A 20775-nucleotide genomic window follows, 5' to 3' on the forward strand; every position below is an offset into this window, starting at 1 on the left:
CTGACGGGGGTGGGACTGGAGTTTGGGTGGATCGAGGGGACTTTCGTGGGCAGTAGTTGCATAGTTGGTGGCAATGCAGTCCTGGGCCCTCGTCATTTTTCCTGCTCCCACTGTCCTCCGTTTCCTTCCATCGTTTTTCTTATGCCCTCTGGAGCTCAGATGGACGCGGCGACATAATGTGGGTAACAAATGTCTCCTCACTCTTTAGAAAGGAGTAGGCTGTGGATTATCTTCCTTCTTGTACATGAAAAAAAAAATAGATCAGATCCTCTGATCTCAATTTAGTTGCTTAGGACTTTCAAAGATCCACGCCCTCAAATAGCAACTGCCAGGCACGTTAGCACCAGCTCCCCTTTCCTTCCACTAGAGTTAGCGCAGTGTTTCTCAACTTTAGCATCAGAATCAGCTGCAGTGCTGGTTAAAACAAGCTCCACACCTACCCACAGAATGTTCGATTCTGTAGATCTGGATGAGGCCCTAAATTTTGCATTTCTATCAAGTTAACAGGTGATGTGGATCTTGCCATAAGGGACCGCGTTTGAAAACCTACCTGGAGGAACTCTGCCTCTCTAATGGCAGGTTATTACCTCTCCTATTTACTTTCCTTCTCAGGAATCTTATTAGCCGTTATTGTCAATTTAATAGATTTGATGTGGAAAAAAATCCTCATAGAACAATTCCTAATTAATCAAGACTTAAAATGAAATTGGAACTAGTTTATTCCAAGCTTGATAGCCTTAGCATTAATGTCAGAAACAATATCAAATCCTGGTGCTTCTTAGCCTACATTTTTTGGATGCCTCCAGGGAACACATGTTCCTGTCAAGAGAGCTAAAATGTGTGCATGTGCATTTTTCTGGATGGGAATCCATGGTTTGATCAGATTCTCAAAGGTACCAATGATCCAGCAAAGTTTAAGAACTCCTGCTAGAGACAATTTTGAGACAATATCATAAACACAAGCTAGAAAGTACATGGACCCAGCTCATTAACCACTACTGGACCAAAAGTTGGACCTCAGCAGGCATTATTAGTTCAATGTCAAAAAATAAAAACCAGCTAAATGCTGTTTAGGCTCTTAAACAGGGCAGAACTCAAACATGTTTTGAATTGCTTCAGTTCCTGAGCACTTTCAGGGTAAACTTCACCTCAATTTTAGATAATTCCTTCTCGTTATAGTTGATAATAATGAATCTGACTTGAAGGATTCGATACCAAAACCTGAGTTATGCAAGTGACCTCTTCCTCATGTCTATATTATCATAATCTAGGTCAAGAATCTCTTCATTCAGTCACACAGAAGGTTCCTTTGGACAAAGCACTATGTTAGACTTGCAGAGGAGGAAAAACATCTTTTATTGTTACCTTCATTCAAAGGAGCATACAAAATAATAATACATGTAAAGTTAGCAAAAAAAAAAATTGGGAAGGAAACAAATTAAGATTAGCTTGGATCCTGGGGAATTTAGAACAACAACAACAAAATACATATTTTGGTGGGGTTTTTCTTTCTTTCTTTTTTTTTTTTTTTTTTGGTCTTTTTTTGTTGTTATAGGGCCATACCCATGGCATATGGAGGTTCCCAGGCTAGGGGTCTAATCGGAGCTACAGCTGCCAGCCTACACCACAGCTCACAGCAACGCCGGATCCTTAACCCACTGAGTGAGGCCAGGGATCAAACCCACAACCTCATGATTCCTAGTCAGATTTGTTTCCGCTGTGCCATGACAGGAACTCCAAAAATACATATTTTGAAGACTGAAGAAATGCAAGTGCTCAGGGTGGGCCCTGAAATGGGCTTTGTATATTCTAGCTGCTAGTAGAAAAGCATAACCCTTAAATCTTCTACTGGCTACAAAGTAAAAACAAATCATTTAGTCAGGAAAAATCTTAACTAGTCCTGAAAGAAATGCATTCCCTAGGTCTTCAACATGCTGTGAAGAGCTCTGTGGTTGTAAACACCATGAGTTCATAGGCAGATTCCTTTGCATGTTCCCTCCAAAAAAACCAGCCTTACCCCCATTCAATGACTGGCTCTGCAGGAATGGATATGCTTCAGGACAAACACTCAGCTCTCTTGGTCTGTTTGGTCTGGGGAAGCTTTCAAGTAGAAGCTCAGCAGAGAAACTTCCTTTGCCACTTCACTTGGAGGTCACAGCTTTTAAAGATAGAAGAGTTTGGAGTTCCCCTTATGGCTCAGTAGAGACAAATCCGACTAGGAACTACAAGGTTTTGGGTTCGATCCCTGGCCTTGCTCAGTGGGTTAGGGATCTGGCATTGCTGTGGCTGTGGTGTAGACTGGTAGCTACAGCTCCGATTAGACCCTTAGCCTGGGAACCTCCATATGCCACAAGTATAGCCCTAAAAAATAAAATAAAATAAAATAAAAAAGGAAAGATAGAAGAGATTTAAATCCAGGTAAACACCTAGTTCTTTAAAACCGGCTAAATATGCAACACCTGTGCTGAAGAAGGTCCCACATTCTTGGGATAACTGGGGGACCTGAGAAAGATGCTCTACTTCTACGTAGAAGGAAGCCAAACCAGGACACTTGGGAAAGGCTGTAACTGTCCTCACAAAATAATTTGGACTCATGATTCAAGGAACTGAACATGAACTTTCCATGCAGCCTCCCAAAACCTCACTGAAATGACTGAACCAAGATTTAAACCATAAGAGCACTGATGAATAAGGAAGAAAAATGGAAAAGCTGAGGCTTTTTTGGAACACAGAAAGCACTTGGCTTCAGATAAGCAGAGGGCCCGTAGCAAAAGTAACCGCAACTCAGACACCACCTCCCTCTTGGATGATGATTTTCAACCTTATGATACTAACCCCTGCCCCTTAAAATGTCTGGCATCCTAGGATGTCTTTTTCCTTTAATAACCAAGTTAATCACTCTAACACAAATACACAAATACGGTGGCAACTCCAGGATGGACTAGATTTCCAGTGGAAAAAAAAAATTTTTTTTGTCTTTTTGCCTCTTCTAGGGCCACTCCCACAGCATATGGAGGTTCCCAGGCTAGGGGTTGAATTGAACTGTAGCCGCCAGCCTACACCACAGCCACAGCAACTCGGGATCCAAGCCACATCTGCAACCTACACCACAGCTCACAGCAACGCCAGATCCTTAACCCACTGAGCAAGGCCAGGGATCGAACCCACAACCTCATGGTTCCTAGTCAGATTTATTAACCACTGAGCCACGACGGGAACTCCTCCAGCGAAAATTTTTTTTCGGTCACTTCTTGCAGCAAATTTCTTTCTTTCTGGTTTTTGTTTTGTTTTGTTTTGTTTGTTTGTTTGCTTGCTTTTTAGGGCCACATCTGCGGCATATGGAGGTTCCCAGGCTAGGGGTTTAATCAGAGCTACAGCTGCCGGCCTACACCACAGCCACAGCAACAGCAGATCCTTAACCCACTGAGTGAGGCCAGGGATCAAACCCAATGACTCATGGTTCCTTGTCGGATTCGTTTCCGATGTGCCATAATGAGAACTCCCATCTTGCAGCAAATTTCTTTATGGTTGGTCCCTTCCCACTGTCTTATCTCCAGCACATCCTGTTCACATAAGGCCCTGATTCCCCTCATGGACCTGATGGTGCTTTCTTCTTTTTCCTTTCCCAAAGCCCACGTTACTGTGTGAGACAGATTTTACTGAAGGTATAGCAATAACAGAGGGAGTTCTCATTGTGGCTCAGTGAAATCAAACCTGAATAGTATCCATGAGGATGTCAATTCGATCCCTGGCCTTGCTCAGTGGGTTACGGATCCAGTGTTGCCACAAACTGTAGCATAGGTCACAGGTGTATCTTGGACCCTGCATTGCTGTGGCTGTGATGCAGGCCGGGAGCTGCAGCTCTGACTTGACCCCTAGCCTGGGAACATCCATATGCTGCAGGAGCGTCCCACTCCCACACCCCCCACACCCCCCAAAAAATACATATTGAAGTTATCTAGTAGCACAGTGGGTTAAGGACCTGGTATTGTCACTGCAGTGGCTTGGGTCACTGCTGTGGCACGGGTTCCATCCCTGGCCTGAAAACTTCCACATGCTATGGGTGTGGCCAAAAAATTTAAAAAAATTTTTAAATAAAAAGTATATATGTGTGAGTATGTATAAATCACTTTTCTGTATACCTGAAACAAACACAACATTGTAAATCAAATATATCTTAATTAAAAGAATTTAAATTGGATATAAGACATGATGCTGGTAAGAATGTTAGAAAGCAGGTACTTTCACACTGCTGATGGGAGAGCAATTTGGCAATGTATGTGAAAACAATAAATGCACATACCCATTGACCCAGAAATTTTCTACTTCTAAAAATATTTCAGCAAATAAATTCTTACATTTGCAAAATGACACGTGCACAAAAGTATTCACTGAAGCTTTGTTTGTAATTTTTAAAAACTGGAAATAACTCAAATGTCCATCATCAGGACACCAATTAAATCAGAAATGAATTTGCTCTCTGTGTATTGATATGAAAATATCTTCAAGACTAATGATTAAGAGGGAAAAGCAAAATACAGGACACTGAGTATACTAGACTACAATTTGTAGAGAAGGAAAAAAAAAAAGGGCAAGAATATATGCCAGGGAGTTCCCGCTGTGATGAAATGGGATCAGCAGCATCTTGGCAGTGTTGGGACACAGGTTCGAACCCCCGGCTAGCACGGCTGGTTAAGAATCTGGCATTGCCTCAGCTGCAGCTTAGGTTGCAACTGCTGCTAGGATCTGATCCCTGGCCCAGGAACTCCATATGCCATGGGGTGGCCGGGAAAAAAAAAAAAGGATATATGTCGGTATTTGCTCATATATAAAAAAATAGATCCAGCATCTGAAAGCAAGCAATCACTACTGACACGGTGGTGGAGGGGGAAGTGGATGGGTGTGTGACCAGGTATAAGAAATGCATTTTGAACAGTTCAAACTTGAAAGAAAATAACTGAACTACCTATTCTATCTGTTCACCACGTAATTTAAGTGAGTATATAGGTTTAAATTATACATTACATATGCGTTTACATTATAAACACACATATATAATATACATATACATACATAGTTACATCATTTAAGTGGACAGAATGGAGTGTAGCCCATCTACATTCTGCAAGTCCTCCCATAAGTAACCATGCATGATGCCCTCCTCCCTAGGATTCTCCCTACAGCTCTATTTTCCCTTCTTATCTCTTCTACCCATCCAAGACTTTACCCCATTTTCTTCCTTGGCCTCAGGGAAAAATTGTCTCAGCATGTTATCTGCTGGAGCATCTGAACTCTCAATCCATTACTCACCTCCCTCTAGACAGAACTGACCTAATCTAATCTTTCATCATCAGCAGTCACTAAGGAGTTTGCCTAAACCCTCTCTTCTCCGCCATCCTATGTACCGTTGAATTAATTCCTCTCCATGTCTTCTCACAAGACTTTCAGGATCAAGGAATTTCTGGCCAAGAGGCAAAAGCAGAATTGTCCCATCCCCCAATGGATTCGAATGAAAACTGGTAATAAAATCAGGTACAACTCAAATAGAAGAAGACTCTGGAGAAGAACCAAGCTGGGTCTATAAGGAGCCTCCGCACATGAGGTGGGACACATATTCATGTTGTGTGGTGGTCACTTCCTTGCATTTTACCATATCTGAAAACAGCATAGCCGCAGTTGGATATATCAGGAAATGGCTTCTCTTTCTGTTGTTTCTCTATAGCACTTTGCCTCAGTATAAAATATGTAAAGGCCTCTTGTTGGAGGGAGAAAAAAAAAGAAGTTTGCCTAAGCAAATGTCACCCACTCCTGACTTTTACTTTTAGCAGGGCAAGTAATCAGCAGATTCAATAATTATTTGATTTTAGATCTTTCTCTTACAAATCTCAGGCCAAATTTATTAGTTAGCCTCCCTGACAGTCTCTGATAGGGAAGGGGAGAGGCAGGCTCTCCATGTCCAGAGTAAAAGCCAGTTTCTTTCCCTCATTCCTGATGCATAGTTAACATTGAAATGAGCATTCTTATACATTCATCTTGGCAAGTGTCTCTGATTTTTCTGCCTGAGGATAAAATCATATGTGATATGATAGTGTCAAAAGTTTAACATTTCCTTTGTGATTTTTGTTTTTCTTCTTTTGGCCTCCCCAGAGCATATGAAGTTCCCTGGACAAAGGATCAGATCTGAGCCACAGTTGTGACCAGCAGCGGCAGTGCTAGATCCTCAACCCACTGTGCCAGGCCAGGGATCGAACCTGGCCTCAGCACTCCACAGATGCCACAGCAGAAACTACTCCTTTGTGATTAAAAAATAAATAAATAAATTTAGGCATTTCCCACATGGAGATTAAATATTCACCTACTTTTCTATCTATTTTGTTGCAGTTTTTAATGTCAGATTACTTAGTCCATCTGTAATTTCTTTTGATGAACATTGGTAAGTTAGGTTATAACTTCATTACTCCTCAGAATAATTAGCCAACTATCCCAGCACTAAAATTCTCCCTTTCCTCAGGAATTTGTGGCACCCCCTTCATTATAGATCAATTTTTTAGTGTGCACACTGAGGTCTGTTTCTAGCTTATTAATGTTGCTCTATTGATCTATTTTTGAACTAGTTGGAGACGGCTCTTAGTAATGTGCATTTAAAATTGTTATAATACAGAAGAAAAAAAATTGTCTGCAGAGAATGAAGGGACAGGGATGACAATGAAAAGATAAAGAAAAAATGGTTAAGCCAAGGCAGAGTGGTTTATATGACTGGGAGTCATTTAGAGTCGAGGCACTGAGCTCTCTCACAACCTGGCTGTGGCTGGAGAATCTCAAATTATGACAGAAAAAGTCTGGCATCATGACGTCAGCAGCTGTCTAGGAGCAGGATCAGAGGAGTCACATGTATCATCTGTCTATTCATTCAACAAATATATATTGAGGACCCACTATGTGCTAGGCACTACAGTAGCTCCTGAGAATAAAGCAGTGAAAAAAAAAGGATTTTGCCTCATGGACCTTACTGAAAACAGAGAAATATTGTCCCTGCAGTAGAATATGTAGTCAATGGGGGTTATGCATCTTGTTTCCTTTAGTTAGTAAGATCAGCATTGCAAGTGGTTGTCAATTCTTTACAGCTCAGAACATGAATCTCCTTTTTATAATCAGGTTGTTGATCACTACCTTAGGTTAGGTTGCTAAGAAGAAGAATGTGGGAAGGGAATTCTTGTGCATGTGATTTATTGGGAAAGTGCCCGTAGGGAGGAGAGCAGTGAGGGAAACAGGACAGGGCACAGAAAGAGCTAAGCAATGGAGACTACATTTGGTCTGAATCCACTGGGCGCTCTAGAGTTGGTCCCACCTAGGGGCAAGTGTGTCGCTTTAGAATGTCCATAGCAGTCAACCTTTGGCTGAAAGCTACTAGAGATGGGCCGCCTAATCTCCAAGGTTAAGGTTGTTACAGTTAAGAGTACATTTCAGGAGAAGGAAGTGAATGGAGGATGAGCACACTAGCCAGGTAAAGAAAATCTGGGTGAGAAATCAAGAATACCTACTACAGGAGTTCCCTGGTGGCTCAGTGGGTTAAGAGCCTGGAGTTGTCATTGCTGTGGCTCTGGTGGCTGCTGTGGTGTGGGTTCGATCCCTGGCCCAGGAACTTCAGCTGGGGGCGTGACCCTCCCAAAACAAAAAGAACAAATACTACATGCACGATATGAGCATTCTATTGGCCTTAACCCTAAACCTAATTATAACACTGGATGAAGCCCTGTCTCCACCCTATGGCTCTCTGTCATAAGATTAACAAATGCCCTAAACCAAGCCCAAGCCATAACCCTAAAAGACTCACTCTGTTACAACCTTAGATCTAACCTTAGCCCTAAATCTAATCTTAGCCCAGTTGTAATGCTTATATTTAACAGTAAGATTATATGATGTCTGGGACTGGGATTTGTTTCAAAATAATTCAAGGGATGAGGGCATTTAGGTGAAGATAGAGAGAGAGTGGCCCTGCATTGATAATTGTTGAAGCTGATGATGAATATGTAGAGCTCATTATGTTATTCTGTTTTTTATTTATTTTTATTTATTTATTTTTTGCTTTTTAGGACCATAGCCATAGCATATGGAGGTTCCCAGGCTAGGGGGTCAGCTGGAGCTACAGCTGCCAGCCTACACCACAGTTCACAGCAACACCAGATCCTTAACCCATGGAGCGAGGCCAGGGATGGAACCTGCAACCTCAGGATTCCTAGTGGGATTCATTTCCACTGTGCTACAATGGGAACTCCTCATTATGTGATTCTATTTTTATGTTGGAAATTTCTCATAATATAACTTTTGGAAAAAAAAACTGTCGAATGTATTGGTGGTGACACTTCATCCGGAATATTAAAGAATGAGGCAAGGCCCCTAGAGATAGACTATCAGGATCAACTCTTTTAAAAGAGGAAGAAGAACCAAGAGGAAATTAGAGAAGAATGGAACACTTAGAAAATCATTTTGAAAAATGTTTTCTGTGGATTGCCCCAGGATTTTCCTAAAACTCTTGATACAGTGGGCACCAGCGGAATTATAAAACTTTTTACAGTTTTCTTCCAGTAAAACAGTTTCTATTTGAGTATTCAGGAATCCAAAGAATGTAAAATGAGGGGGAAATAGTGTCTTGTTAGCCATAAAACTAAAATCTCATGGATACATTATTCTGTTCTTCGACAACCATTTCTGTGCAATTGGTGTATCTGCCTATTTCTGTGACATAATTAACTTCTTAATTACTGTCACTTTATGTTATATTTTGCTTTTTGGTCAAAATTAGTACCCCTTGATTTTTTAAAAATTGTCTTATATATTCATGTGTATTTATTTTTCTGTATGAACTTTAGGATACATTGTCATTTCCCTTAAAATTTCTTTGGCATTTAATTGAAATTACATAAAATTCATGGATTAATTTGGGGATACATGACATATCACAACATGAAGTCTTTCTATCTGGTTAACTGGACTAACATATAATTACTACCCTCGGGTCTCAGTCAGCTCTAATTAAACATGACAGCCTTACATTAGCTGTGCTCGGGCAGACAGTTGGGGGACCTCAGAGTGGCATTGACTAGTGGGGTCTGCAGAGGCAAGAAGCCTGCAATGAATCATTTAGAGGCCCAACGCAAGAAGTGACAAGAATATAATGGGATGGACTGCTGGAAAATGTAAAGACTTTTCAGGATCCTCACATTTTTCTGGGGGAAAGGGCAGAGAGTTCTTTTCAGGAAAAAGATTCCCCCTTCCTGCAGAAGATCCAAGATGGTCAGACTTAGGTGCCCTGCACTTTGCCCTGGGGTTTGTGCTTTCGTTGCCAGTAATGTCCTGTCCTCCAGTAACATCCTCCCGCGTGGGATGAGGCGGCTTTTGTGTCCTGTCCCAGGGGATGATTAAACTAAAATGAAAGTAATGAGCGTTTCGTTCTGTTCCTCAAAGTCCTTCTTTGTCCACTAAGCTAACAGGGCCGGCATTTTCCTTTAAGAGCCTGCTACTGCTGTATCTTCAGTTTAATTGGTCCATGTGGGGTGGCCTTGGGAGGAATAAGGTAAATTGTGTTTCCCCACATTATTCTATCAGCTAACTCGACTTCATCTTGTTATACCTTACATGGAGTTGGTTTCTTATTGGTTTATTTATTCCTAGCGCCCCAGTCAAAGAAATAGGAACCTATTCATATTGGGTCCACAGCTTTATTTTGCTCAGTGGGATAAATTTGGTAACACCAGGGAGTAAAATGTTTTACTTGCTGGGGCTGAGCAGTGTAAGATTATTATTTTGTTTTCTTCTCAGAGTCCTTAACTGCAGAAACAGCTGACACTGCCTGTCTTCACCTCAATTCCATTCTGACATAATCAGAGTGTCTAAAGAGTTTCCTTAGAGTTCCTTTGCTTAGCTTTGACAGTTTCCAACATAGTTTGTACTGAGCACAAACACTAACTAATACGCATAATCTCATGGCAGAATAGGTGTCTTAGTTTGAGTTCCTCCAGAAGACTCAGAGCTATGCAAGCAATTTATTTGGTGATCACAGAAAACAGGCGGGAGAGCAGAGAAGGAAGACAGGAGAAGGAAGATACCCCACGAAGGATGTTTAATCAAGCAAAAATAATTGGAACTTAATCACCTGGAGGAAGTCTGGGAGCCAGCATAAAACATACATTGTTCTAAGGGACAAAGGAACTTCTGGTACAAGGCCATAAATTCCCCCAGAACTTGCAGGCCTCTGTACTGAGCAGAGCAGCCTTCGGTGGCCAGGAGAGGCAGCCAGTGAAAGAGATACAGGGGCTGGCAGTTGGTACTGGCTACATGAAACTATAAGGCCACAAGGGGTATGGGTGGAGCCCCAACAGGTCCTGCACAATAGGTTTTTCTCAATTCTTATTAACAAGAAATTATTTCAGATGTTATAACATGGCATGATGGTGTGACTGTGCTTGTACCTTGCCAGCCCATATGTACTGGCATCTTTCATTAGTGACAGACCATAAACCTAAGTCCTTACAGTCCAATGACCCAGCTGGGCCAATGAAATAACGTCATGATTCCTGGTGATGCATAAAGTATAGTAACATAAGCTTACTAAATTAAAAACATAAGCTTTTAATTTATAGTGAGGGAGTTCCCACTGTGGCTCAGCAGAAATGAACCTGACTAGCATCCATGAGGATGCAGGTTCGATCCCTGGCCTCGATCAGTGGGTTAAGGCCCTGGCATTGCCATGAGCTGCAGTGCAGGTCGCAGACAAGGCTCAGATCCTGAGTTGCTGTGGTGTGGCATAGGCCAGCAGCTGCACCTCGATTCGACCCCTAGCCTGGGAACTTCCATATGCCACAGAAGTGACCCTAAAAAGAAAAAAAAAAAAAATAGGATTAATAAAAAATAATTTAAACTGATAAACAAGTTTTTCATACTTTTCAAAATAACACAAAATAAATGGAATATTAAAATTTATTTTGTGACTTAAAAACTTAAATATGAGACATGACACCATAAAATTCCTATAAGAGATCACAGGCAAAACATTCTCTGACATAAATCACACCAATGTTTTCTTAGGTCAGTCTTCCAAGGCAATAGAAATAAAAACAAAAATCACAAATAGGACCTAATCAAACTTACAAGCGTTTACGCAGGAAAGAAAACCATAAACAAAATAAAAAGACAACCTACAGAATGAGAAAAAATATTTGCAAATGATGCAACCAACAAGGACCAAATTACCAAAATACATAAGCAGCTCATACAACTCAACAACAAAAAAGCAAACAACCCAACTGAAAAATGCTCAGAAGATCTAAACAGACGTTTCTCCAAAGAAGAAATACAAATGGCCAATAGGCACATGAAAAAATGCTCAACATTGCTGAATATTAGAGAAACACAAATCAAAACTACAATGAGGTACCACCTCACACTGGTCAGAACGGCCATTATTAAAAAGTCTACAAATAACAAATGCTGGAGAGGATGTGGAGGAAAGGGAACCCTCCTACACTGCTGGTGGGGATGTAAGCTGCTACAGCTACTATGGAGAATAGTATGGAGGTTCCTCAGAAAACTAAGCATAGAGCTACCATATGATACAGCAATCCTGCTTCTGGGCATATATCCAGACAAAACTATAATTCAAAAAGATACATGCACTTCTATTTTCAGAGCAGCTGTGTTCCCAATAGCCAAGACATGGAAACAACCTAAATACTGATCAATAGATGAATGGGGAGTTCCCGTCGTGGCGCAGTGGTTAACGAATCCGACTAGGAACCATGAGGTTGCGGGTTCGGTCCCTGCCCTTGCTCAGTGGGTTAACGATCTGGCGTTGCCGTGAGCTGTGGTGTAGGTTGCAGACGCGGCTCGGATCCCGTGTTGCTGTGGCTCTGGCATAGGCCGGTGGCTACAGGTCCGATTCAACCCCTAGCCTGGGAATCTCCATATGCCGCGGGAGCGGCCCAAGAAATAGCAACAACAACAACAACAAAAGACAAAAGACAAAAGACAAAAAAAAAAAAAAATAGATGAATGGATTAAGATGTGGTACATATATACAATAGAATACCACTCGGCCATAAAAAAGGAACAAAATAATGCCATTTGCAGCAACATGGATACAACTAGAGAGAGTCTCACACTAAGTGAAGTAAGTCAGAAAGAGAAAGACAAATACCATATGATATCACTTATATGTGGAATCTAAAAAATGACGCTAATGTGAGTTCCCCTTGTTGCTCAGTGGGTTAAGAACCTGACACAGTATCCTTGAGGATGTGCATTTGATCCCTGGCCTTACTCAGTGCATTTAAGATCTGGTGTTGCTGCGTAGGTCACAGATGCGGTTCAGATCTGGTCTTGTGGTTGTGGTGTAGGCTGGCAGCTGCAGCTCAGATTGGACTCCTGGACCAGGAACTTCCATATGCCACAGGTGCGGCAGTAAAAAGAAAAAAAAATATGACACAAATGAATCTGTCTACAAAACAGAAACAGATTCATGGACAAGGAGAACAGACTTGTGGTTGCCAAGGGGGAGGAGGTTGCCGGAAGGATGGAGTCAGAGGCTGAGGTCAGCAGATCTAAGCCATTATACATGGAAGGGTTAAACAACAAGATCTTACAATATAGCACAGAGAACTATATCCAGTATCCTATGATAAATCATAATGGAAAAGAATATTTTTTAAAAGTGTATCTGTGTGTGTGTATATATACATATATATATATCTGAATCATTTTGCTGTACAACAGAAATTAACACATTATAAATAAACTATATGTGTGTGTGTGTGTATAGTATATGTATCCAGTTTTCAAACCCACTTCAGCAGAAAATGCTAGCTGAGAACCAAAATCTATTCTGCTTTTCTTCCTGGTTATTCAACCAGACCATATTTCTGCCTCCCTTGAAGTTAAGTGTGGCCATAACACTAAGACCTCTAGCCAGTGAAATTTGAGCAGAAGTGACATGTGTGGCCCTGCCAGGTCTGACTCATAAAACCTTCCATACAGAGGGAGTGGGATGGATTGGGAATTTGGGGTTAATAGATGCAAACTATCGCCTTTGGAATGGATCAGCAATGGGATCCTGCTGTGTAGCACTGGGAACCATGGCCAGTCACTTATGATGGAGCATGATAATGGGAAAAAAAAGAATATATACATGTATGTGTAACTGGGTCACCTTGCTGTACAGTAGAAAATTGACAGAATACTGTAAACCAGCTACAATGGAAAAAACAAAAATCATTTAAAAAAAGAAAAAAAGAAAAGAAAACCTCCCATACAAACTCCTCCATGCTCTTTACCCTAGACCCTAAATGCGATGGCGAGACACAGGACCACCGAAAATGGTAAAATCAAAGTTAGCCCACATCCTTTAATAAGTGTGTGAAACAATCTGGAATTACTCTCAACTTTTGCTTGAGCAAAAAACAAGCCATTGTTTTCAGCCATTACATTTTAGAGTAACCTGTTATATCACTTTGGTCTACTCTAATTAGTACACCCAAACACCCATCCTTGGACCTCCACTGACCCTGGATGAAGAATCCTTGTTCAGGGGAAAATAGAGTAAAACATGGACATACAACACAAGGAAACTGGCTACTAGGATAACATTGGCCACACTTAAAATATGTACCAGAAACTCAGAAAGGCATATACATTTGAAAAGATTTAGTTAGAAGAAACTAGAGAATTAAAATGACAGAGGTAGTTTTCCATCAGGCTAAACTGAGATTAGGACTCTAGCTTAGGAAGAGGATTAGATGAGCACAAAGTCCATGAAAGCTTGAGGTTTAGCTGGTGTCAACAGAGTCATCCAATGAAACATGGAATCCTGGAACTGGAGATAAGAAGTTCCCTTATGCTATAATCAGAAAGTAATATGGGACATCTTTTACCCCAAGAATAATACTGTTGATCTTGAAAACAAATAGGATCCAGCAGGTTTTTGACAGATGGCCACGTCAATGGTCTGTGAAAAGGATGTTAATGTTCAGGATGTAATCTCAAGCTCTTTTAACCTTGATATAAAAAATTACTACAGTCTCCACCCACTAAACAATAAAATTGTTGATCTCTGTTTAAATTCTGAAGGCTTGATCATGCCACAAGTATTTATTGAGCAACTACTATGTTCTAGATATTGTGCTGAGAATACCTTGTGAATCAAGAAGGAGGAGATGGAAAATAATAACTTGTTTTCATCTTTTTGCCTTTTCTAGGGCCACTCCCACGGCATATGGAGGTTCCCAGGCTAGGGGTCTAACTGGAGCTGTAGACACTGGCCTACACCACAGCCACAGCAACGCGGGATCCAAGCCACGTCTGCGACCTATATCACAGCTCACGGCAATGCCGGATCCTTAACCCACTGAGCAAGGCCAGGGATCGAACCTGCAACCTTGTGGTTCCTAGTCAGATTCGCTAACCACTGCGCCACGACGGGAACTCCGGAAAATAATAATTTTTATAAGATTATAAAACATGCTAAATAAGAAAAAAAATAGAGAAGGGCAGGGTATTAGGATGCCAGGGGGGAAGAAATGGCATTATGAAATGAGATGGTTCAAGGAGCCCTCTTTGAGAAGGTGAGGGGAAGGGTATTCCAGGCAAAGGGAACAGAGCAAAAGTGCTGGAGTGAGTGTGTCCCTGGCATGTTCATGGAACCACAATGAGACCATTGTGTCTGTGGAGTCAGTGAGTTTGAGGGAAGAGGAAAATAAGGACAGGGGACAGACCAAGAAGGTCTTATGGGCCATTGGGAAGACTTTTTCTTATATTCTGGGAGAAGTGAGGAGACATTAGACCTTTAAGAGAGGAAGGCCATGATATGACTTACATTGGCTTCTGTGTTGACAATGGGCTGTGGAGAAGCTGGGGGCCAGGGGAGCAAGCAGTATTTAGATGGCTCTTACAGGAATCTGGGAGATATGACAGTGCTTTGGAATACGATGGAAGCAGTGAAGGTGGTGAGAAGTAGATTCTGGATTATTTGCCTTTTAGGGCCACACCGGCAGCATATGGAAGTTCCAAGTCTAGGGCTCGAGTCAGAACTAGAGCTGCTGGCCTACACCACAGCCAAGGCAACATGGGATCCAAGCTGGGTCTGCAACCTACACCCTAGCTCATGGCAATGCTGGAACCCTGACCCACTGAGCAAGGACAGGGATTGAACTCACATCCTCATGGATACTAGTTGGATTTGTTTCCACTGCACCACAGTGGGAACTCCTGGATTATATTTTGAAGGTAGAATCAACAGACTTGCTAATAGATTGGATATGGGGTGGAAAAAAGACAGAAATCCAAAAATGAGGAGGAGGTTTTTGCCCTGAGCAACTGAAATCCAGGAACTTGGACGAGCAGAACTTGGGAAAGACCAGCAGTTCGGGTTAGGGCAGAGAAGGCTGACATGTCCATTAGACATCCACATGACAGGGTCAAGTAGGAAGCTTGTTTACATGAGGTGGGAGTTCAGGAGGGAAAGTCAGGTTTAGAAGCATAAATGTGGAAATTATCCACGCATAGATGGGGTTTAAAATCTCAAGATTAGCAGCAGATGCAATAAAGAAGTTACTGGTATTAATTTTTTTTTCTTCTAAGGAATCCGTGAGCCATGGGTCAGCATTTTAAACGTAAAGGCTATGTGTCTTAATATCAGGATTCTTTTCCTATTTCAATCTTTACTTATCCCTTCTTCCCATCTTTCAAGACTGAGGTTGGTTCTCCTTTACTTTGCAGGGGAACAAAAGCAATGTGTTTAATTAGTCACATGGGGCTAGAAGGCTGGATTGGATTCTGACCTTGTCAATAGCATGTGACTCTGGGTAAATAACTTCTCTGAGGCTCAGTTCCTTATCTATAAACTGCAGGAGATAACAGTTATCTCACAGAGTTGCTGTGAATATTCAGTGAGCTGATGTTATTAAAGCACCTAGTACTGTGCGTGGTATGTATATGTGCTCAATAAATATAAGATTAAAACTCCAGGATAAGATATTGAATGATAACGTGAATGTGGATCTAATGTAGTTGGACCTTTGCTCTTGTTCTAGGATAGTGGCAGGTTCAAGTTCTTTTCTTGGAAGAGGTGGTTATAGATGAGAACCCCACAATCATTTAGGGTATTCTCTGCTCAGTTTAAGCTGATGCATTGTTTGTGATAACTGGTCCATTTCCTACATATTTACTAAATGAATAGAAAATATTTTTCCCCACATAGTAATTGTAAGGTTGTCTGAAAAATACTGATTTTAATTAATTAATTAATTTGCTTTTTAGGGCCACACCCACAGCATATGGAAGTTCCCAGGCTGGGAGCTAAATTGGAGCTACAGCTGCCAGTCGATACCACAGCCACAGCAATGCGGGATCCAAGCCGTGTCTGCGACCTACACCATAGCTCATGGCAACACCAGATCCCCGACCCACTGAACAAGGGCAGGGATGGAACACACATCCTCATGGATACTAGTCAGATTCCTTTCTGATGCACCACAACGGGAACTCTGAGAAATATTGATTTTAATTAACCTTCAGTTATGCAACACTACACTTTACCAGTTGAACTTAGGGGGCCCACTTACATTTCAGTGGGTAATAGCATATCACTGAATATTCAGTGAGCTGATGTTATTAAAGCACCTAGTACTGTGCGTGGTATGTATATCACTGAAGTATTACTGGTGGGTAATAGCGGTGGTGGAGGTAGATGCCACGGAAGTTATACCTCCCCGGTTGGTCCTCTTTACACTCTCAAGAGCCACAGGCTGTTCTTGGTTGTCCACTTGAGTCCATCCTCCATACAGCAGCTGGAGGGGGCTTTTAAAAATCTGCACTTGAGGAGTTCCTCTTGTGGCTCAGCAGGTGCGGGTTCCCGCCTTGGCCTCACTCAGTGGGTTAAGGATCCAGTGTTGCTGCAGGCTGCGCCATAGTTTGCAGATGAGACTTGGATCCCGAGTTGCTGTGGCTGTGGCATAGGCCGGCAGCTACAGCTCCGATTCAACCCCTAGCCTGGGACCTTCCATATGTCACAGGTGTGGCACTAAAAAGAAAAGAAAAAAGAATCTGCATTTAACCACATCACCACATCACTCCTTTACCTAAAATTCTTTTCTCCTTACCCAAACTATGATAGGCCCATGATCTGGCTCCTCCCCACAGTTCCAGCCACTGAGAGTCTTTGCTACCTCTGGGTCTTTATCTCATGCTGCCTCCTCTCCTTTGCATGGTTGGCTCCTGTTCCTCTTCTGGTCTCAACTTCAGTATCATCTCCTTAGATAGGTCCTCCCAGACCAACTAATCTATCATAAATTTGCCTATTACCTACTTCTGGTGCCTGCATTCTCTCCCCCCTTTTTTTTCTTTTTAGGGCTGCACCTGTGGCATATATAAGTTCCAGGCTAGGGGATCAAATCAGAGCTTGCAGCTGCTGGCCTACACCACAGCCACAGCAATGCAGGATCTGAGCCGCATCTGTGACCTATGCCACAGCTTGTGGCAACACCAGGTTCTTACCCTACTGAGGGGGCCTCTTGGATACTATGTTGAGTTCTTAACCCTCCCAGCCACAATAGGAACTCCCTCCATCCCTTTCTTTGTAGCCCTTGTTACAAGCTAATTGAATATGTGTAAATGTATCATATTATCTGACTCCTCTCCTGGACTGAAAGGTCCAACAGGGCCAGGACTGTACCTGTTTTATTTACTATACCATCACACTAGCCTCTCCAATACTTGGCACAAGCAGGCAAACACACCCAAAAAAAATTGTTGAAAAATGACTTATACGCCTTTTTTTTTTTTTTTTTTTTTGTCTTTTTGCCTTTTCTAGGGCCACTCCTGTGGCATATGGAGGTTCCCAGGCTAGGGGTCCAATTGGAGCTGTTGCTGCTGGCCTATGCCAGAGCCACAGCAACGCAGGATCCGAGCCACGTCTGCAAACTACACCACAGCTCACAGCAACGCCGGATCCTTAGTCCACTGAGCAAGGGCAGGGATCGAACCCGCAACCTCATGGTTCCTAGTCGGATTCGTTAACCACTGCACCGTGACGGGAACTCCCTACACCTATTTTTTGTAATTTCTCTTATTATTGACCTAAGCTGGAATTTCATTCATTCTCTCTCTATTGATCGGGCATCTACGATGAATCAGGCACTGTTCTGGTTGCTGGGAAAGCAACAATGAACAAAGCAGACAAAACTCCCTGCCCTCTGGCTGCTTTTTTACTGGTGAGTCAGGCATCGTTTTCTGTACGTATGTCCATTGTCATACTTTCTTGGTTCACTTTTTTTGCTCAGCATCCACTTGACCAAAGGGAGATAGGATCTGGTGGATAAACGCCCCCTCCTCTTCTTGCATTTTATGCAATTCCCCAGAGAGAGCCTGCCAGTAGGACGGAGCCCAGTTGCTCACAGAAATGATCACCTAGATGACTCACCCTTGGATGGGTTTTCTCTGCCTCCTTGTTTTGTGCTTTTCCAGTCCTGATTTGTTTTACTACCAATAGTCCAAGGGATCAATTCTCAAAAGTGATCACTGCCCTCAAGTCCTTCTCCAACACTGCTTTTGGGGAGAACCTGCACCAGAAAAGCTTTCTTTCATCAGGTCATTTTGTACATTTCTATCTTGGGTCCCTGGCTATATTTTGGATTCCCTAGAAGGCAGGGATCAGATATGAGAGTTTCTTTGTTTCTTTGCTTGTTTTTGTATTTTCCCACAGCTACTAATTCAAATAAATATCAATAAACATATGTTGATTCTGATCTTATTTGACAAAAGGAAAAATGCAGTGGCTAGGAAGTTCTCATCGTGGCGCAGTGGAAACAAATCTGACCAGTATCCATGAGGATGTGGGTTTCATCCCTGGCCTCATTCAGTGGGTTAAGGATCTGGTGTTGCCATGAGCTGCAGTGTAGGTTGCAAACGTGGCCTGGATCCCATATTGCTGTGGCTGTGGTGTAGACTGGCAGCTGTAGCTCTGATTTGACCCCTAGCCTGGGAACCTCCACATACCACGAGTGTGGCCCTAAAAAGTAAAAGAAAAAAGAATGCAGTGGCTATCTGTGGCCCAGGGTAGGCTTAAGCCGCTTCTGGTGCAGAGGCCTCTGCCTGATGTTGGATGAGGCTGGGACCTGCTAGGGCAATTAGTGTTTTCTCTTCTGTGTGCCTGTCCCTCCCTCCCATGGCCCTGCACTCTTGGCTTGCAGCAGCAGCAGCAGCAGCAGCAGCAGATTATCAGCAGTTCCAAGTAGCTCAGGGGCCATAGCTGGGGAGGCTGGTTCACTCCAGAGGTTCCACCTGCCACCTGCTTCTTCCAAGCTGGGGACACCAGAGGGAGATCAGCCTCTCTTCCTCACATGTGGGATACACAGTCTGTCATCTGGTGCTGGAAACCAAATGTCAAGCCCCTGGTCCCACAAGGTCAGCGACTCCAAATGACTGAATGAATGACTTCAAAATTGTGTACCAACTTTGACTGAATCTCAGGGATATAGAGAGTGACAGGCAGCTGGTAAAGGTGCAAAGCGTATCGGTCATATTCAGCAGACAAGACTTGTAGTTATGGGTCTACCACTAATTTGATGCTGCTCTGGTCATGTACCACTTTTCTGCCCGCAGTTTCCTGAAAATGAGAAGGTTGGACTAGATGATCTCAAAGATCCCCCAGCTCTAGCATTCTTAAATTACAGAACTGGAAGGAACCTGATCTGTCAGTTATACTTCAAATAGTCTTTTTTTTCTCCTTCTTCTTTTTCTTCTTCTTAAAAAACTCCTCGGTGTTGGGAACAGCTCCATACCTGCTCTAAACCTACTAGAAGTCAGCTCCAGCACATTTGCTCTTCTAACTCCCAGGCAGCCATGCTCATTTACATATGAACCTGGCATGTACTTGGTCATCTTGATCATTTGTTGTTGCTTTTTTTTTTTAGCTCCACATGCTTGGCATAAGGAAGTTCCCAGGTTAGGGGTCAAATCAGAGCTACAGCTGCCAGCCTATGCCACAGCCACAACAACTCAGGATCCGAGCCATGTCTGCGACCTCTATCACAGCTCACCTGAGTGAGGCCAGGGATCAAACCCACATCCACATAGATACTAGTCAGATTCATTTCCACTGTACCACAAAGGGAACTCCTTGACCATTTTTTTTTTTTTTTTTTGTAATTGAAACTTTAAGGAGATAATTATAGATTCACATCAGTCATGAGAAATAATACACTTACTAATAATACACTTTGCCCAACTTCCCCTGATAACGTTTTGCAAAACTTAATATGGTATCACAACTATGATATTGACATTCATACAATCCACCTATCTTACTCAATTTCCCCAGGTTTACTTGTACTTATGTGTAAGTTCTGTATGAATTTTATCACCTGTTTCTAAAGTCACAAGTACTAAAAGCAGAAATAGACCTGTGTTGTCCATTTATACCACTTCTTGCCTTCCTCCCATCTCACCTCATCCCCTACTTGGTGACTTTTCAAAATCCTTTTATTTGGAAATAATTTCAAACTTACAGAAATGTTCCAATACATCCTACAACCAGATTCACTAAGTGTTAACATGTTGCCCATTTACTTTATCGTTTTTTCCTTAGCAGCATATTTTTTCCTGAATGGCCTGAAGACAGGTTGCATACATCATGCCTCTTTTCCTCTTTACAATACTTCACTGTGTATTTCCAAGAATAGGGATATTCTTGTACATGACCACAGTACAAGTCATCAGCATCAGCAAATC

At 42.3% G+C, this 20775-nt stretch overlaps 1 protein-coding gene across 1 annotated transcript; it reads left to right on the plus strand.

The window, feature by feature from the left end:
• The first annotated feature begins 176 nt into the window (after window positions 1–176).
• On the plus strand, window positions 177–5584 carry LOC100521402 (large ribosomal subunit protein eL39-like). The gene is made up of 2 exons (XM_084987861.1): window positions 177–189; window positions 5418–5584. The coding sequence occupies exons 1-2, from the start codon at window positions 177–179 to the stop codon at window positions 5582–5584; spliced, it is 180 nt and encodes a 59-aa protein (XP_084843987.1).
• The last annotated feature ends 15191 nt before the right edge of the window (window positions 5585–20775 follow it).

This window comes from Sus scrofa, chromosome 13 (genome assembly GCF_054392235.1).
Source record: "Sus scrofa isolate SSC_HxYL_T2T_F1_AM1 chromosome 13, Sscrofa_HxYL_maternal_Yorkshire_Landrace_v2.0, whole genome shotgun sequence".
Taxonomy (NCBI): Eukaryota; Metazoa; Chordata; class Mammalia; order Artiodactyla; family Suidae; genus Sus; species Sus scrofa.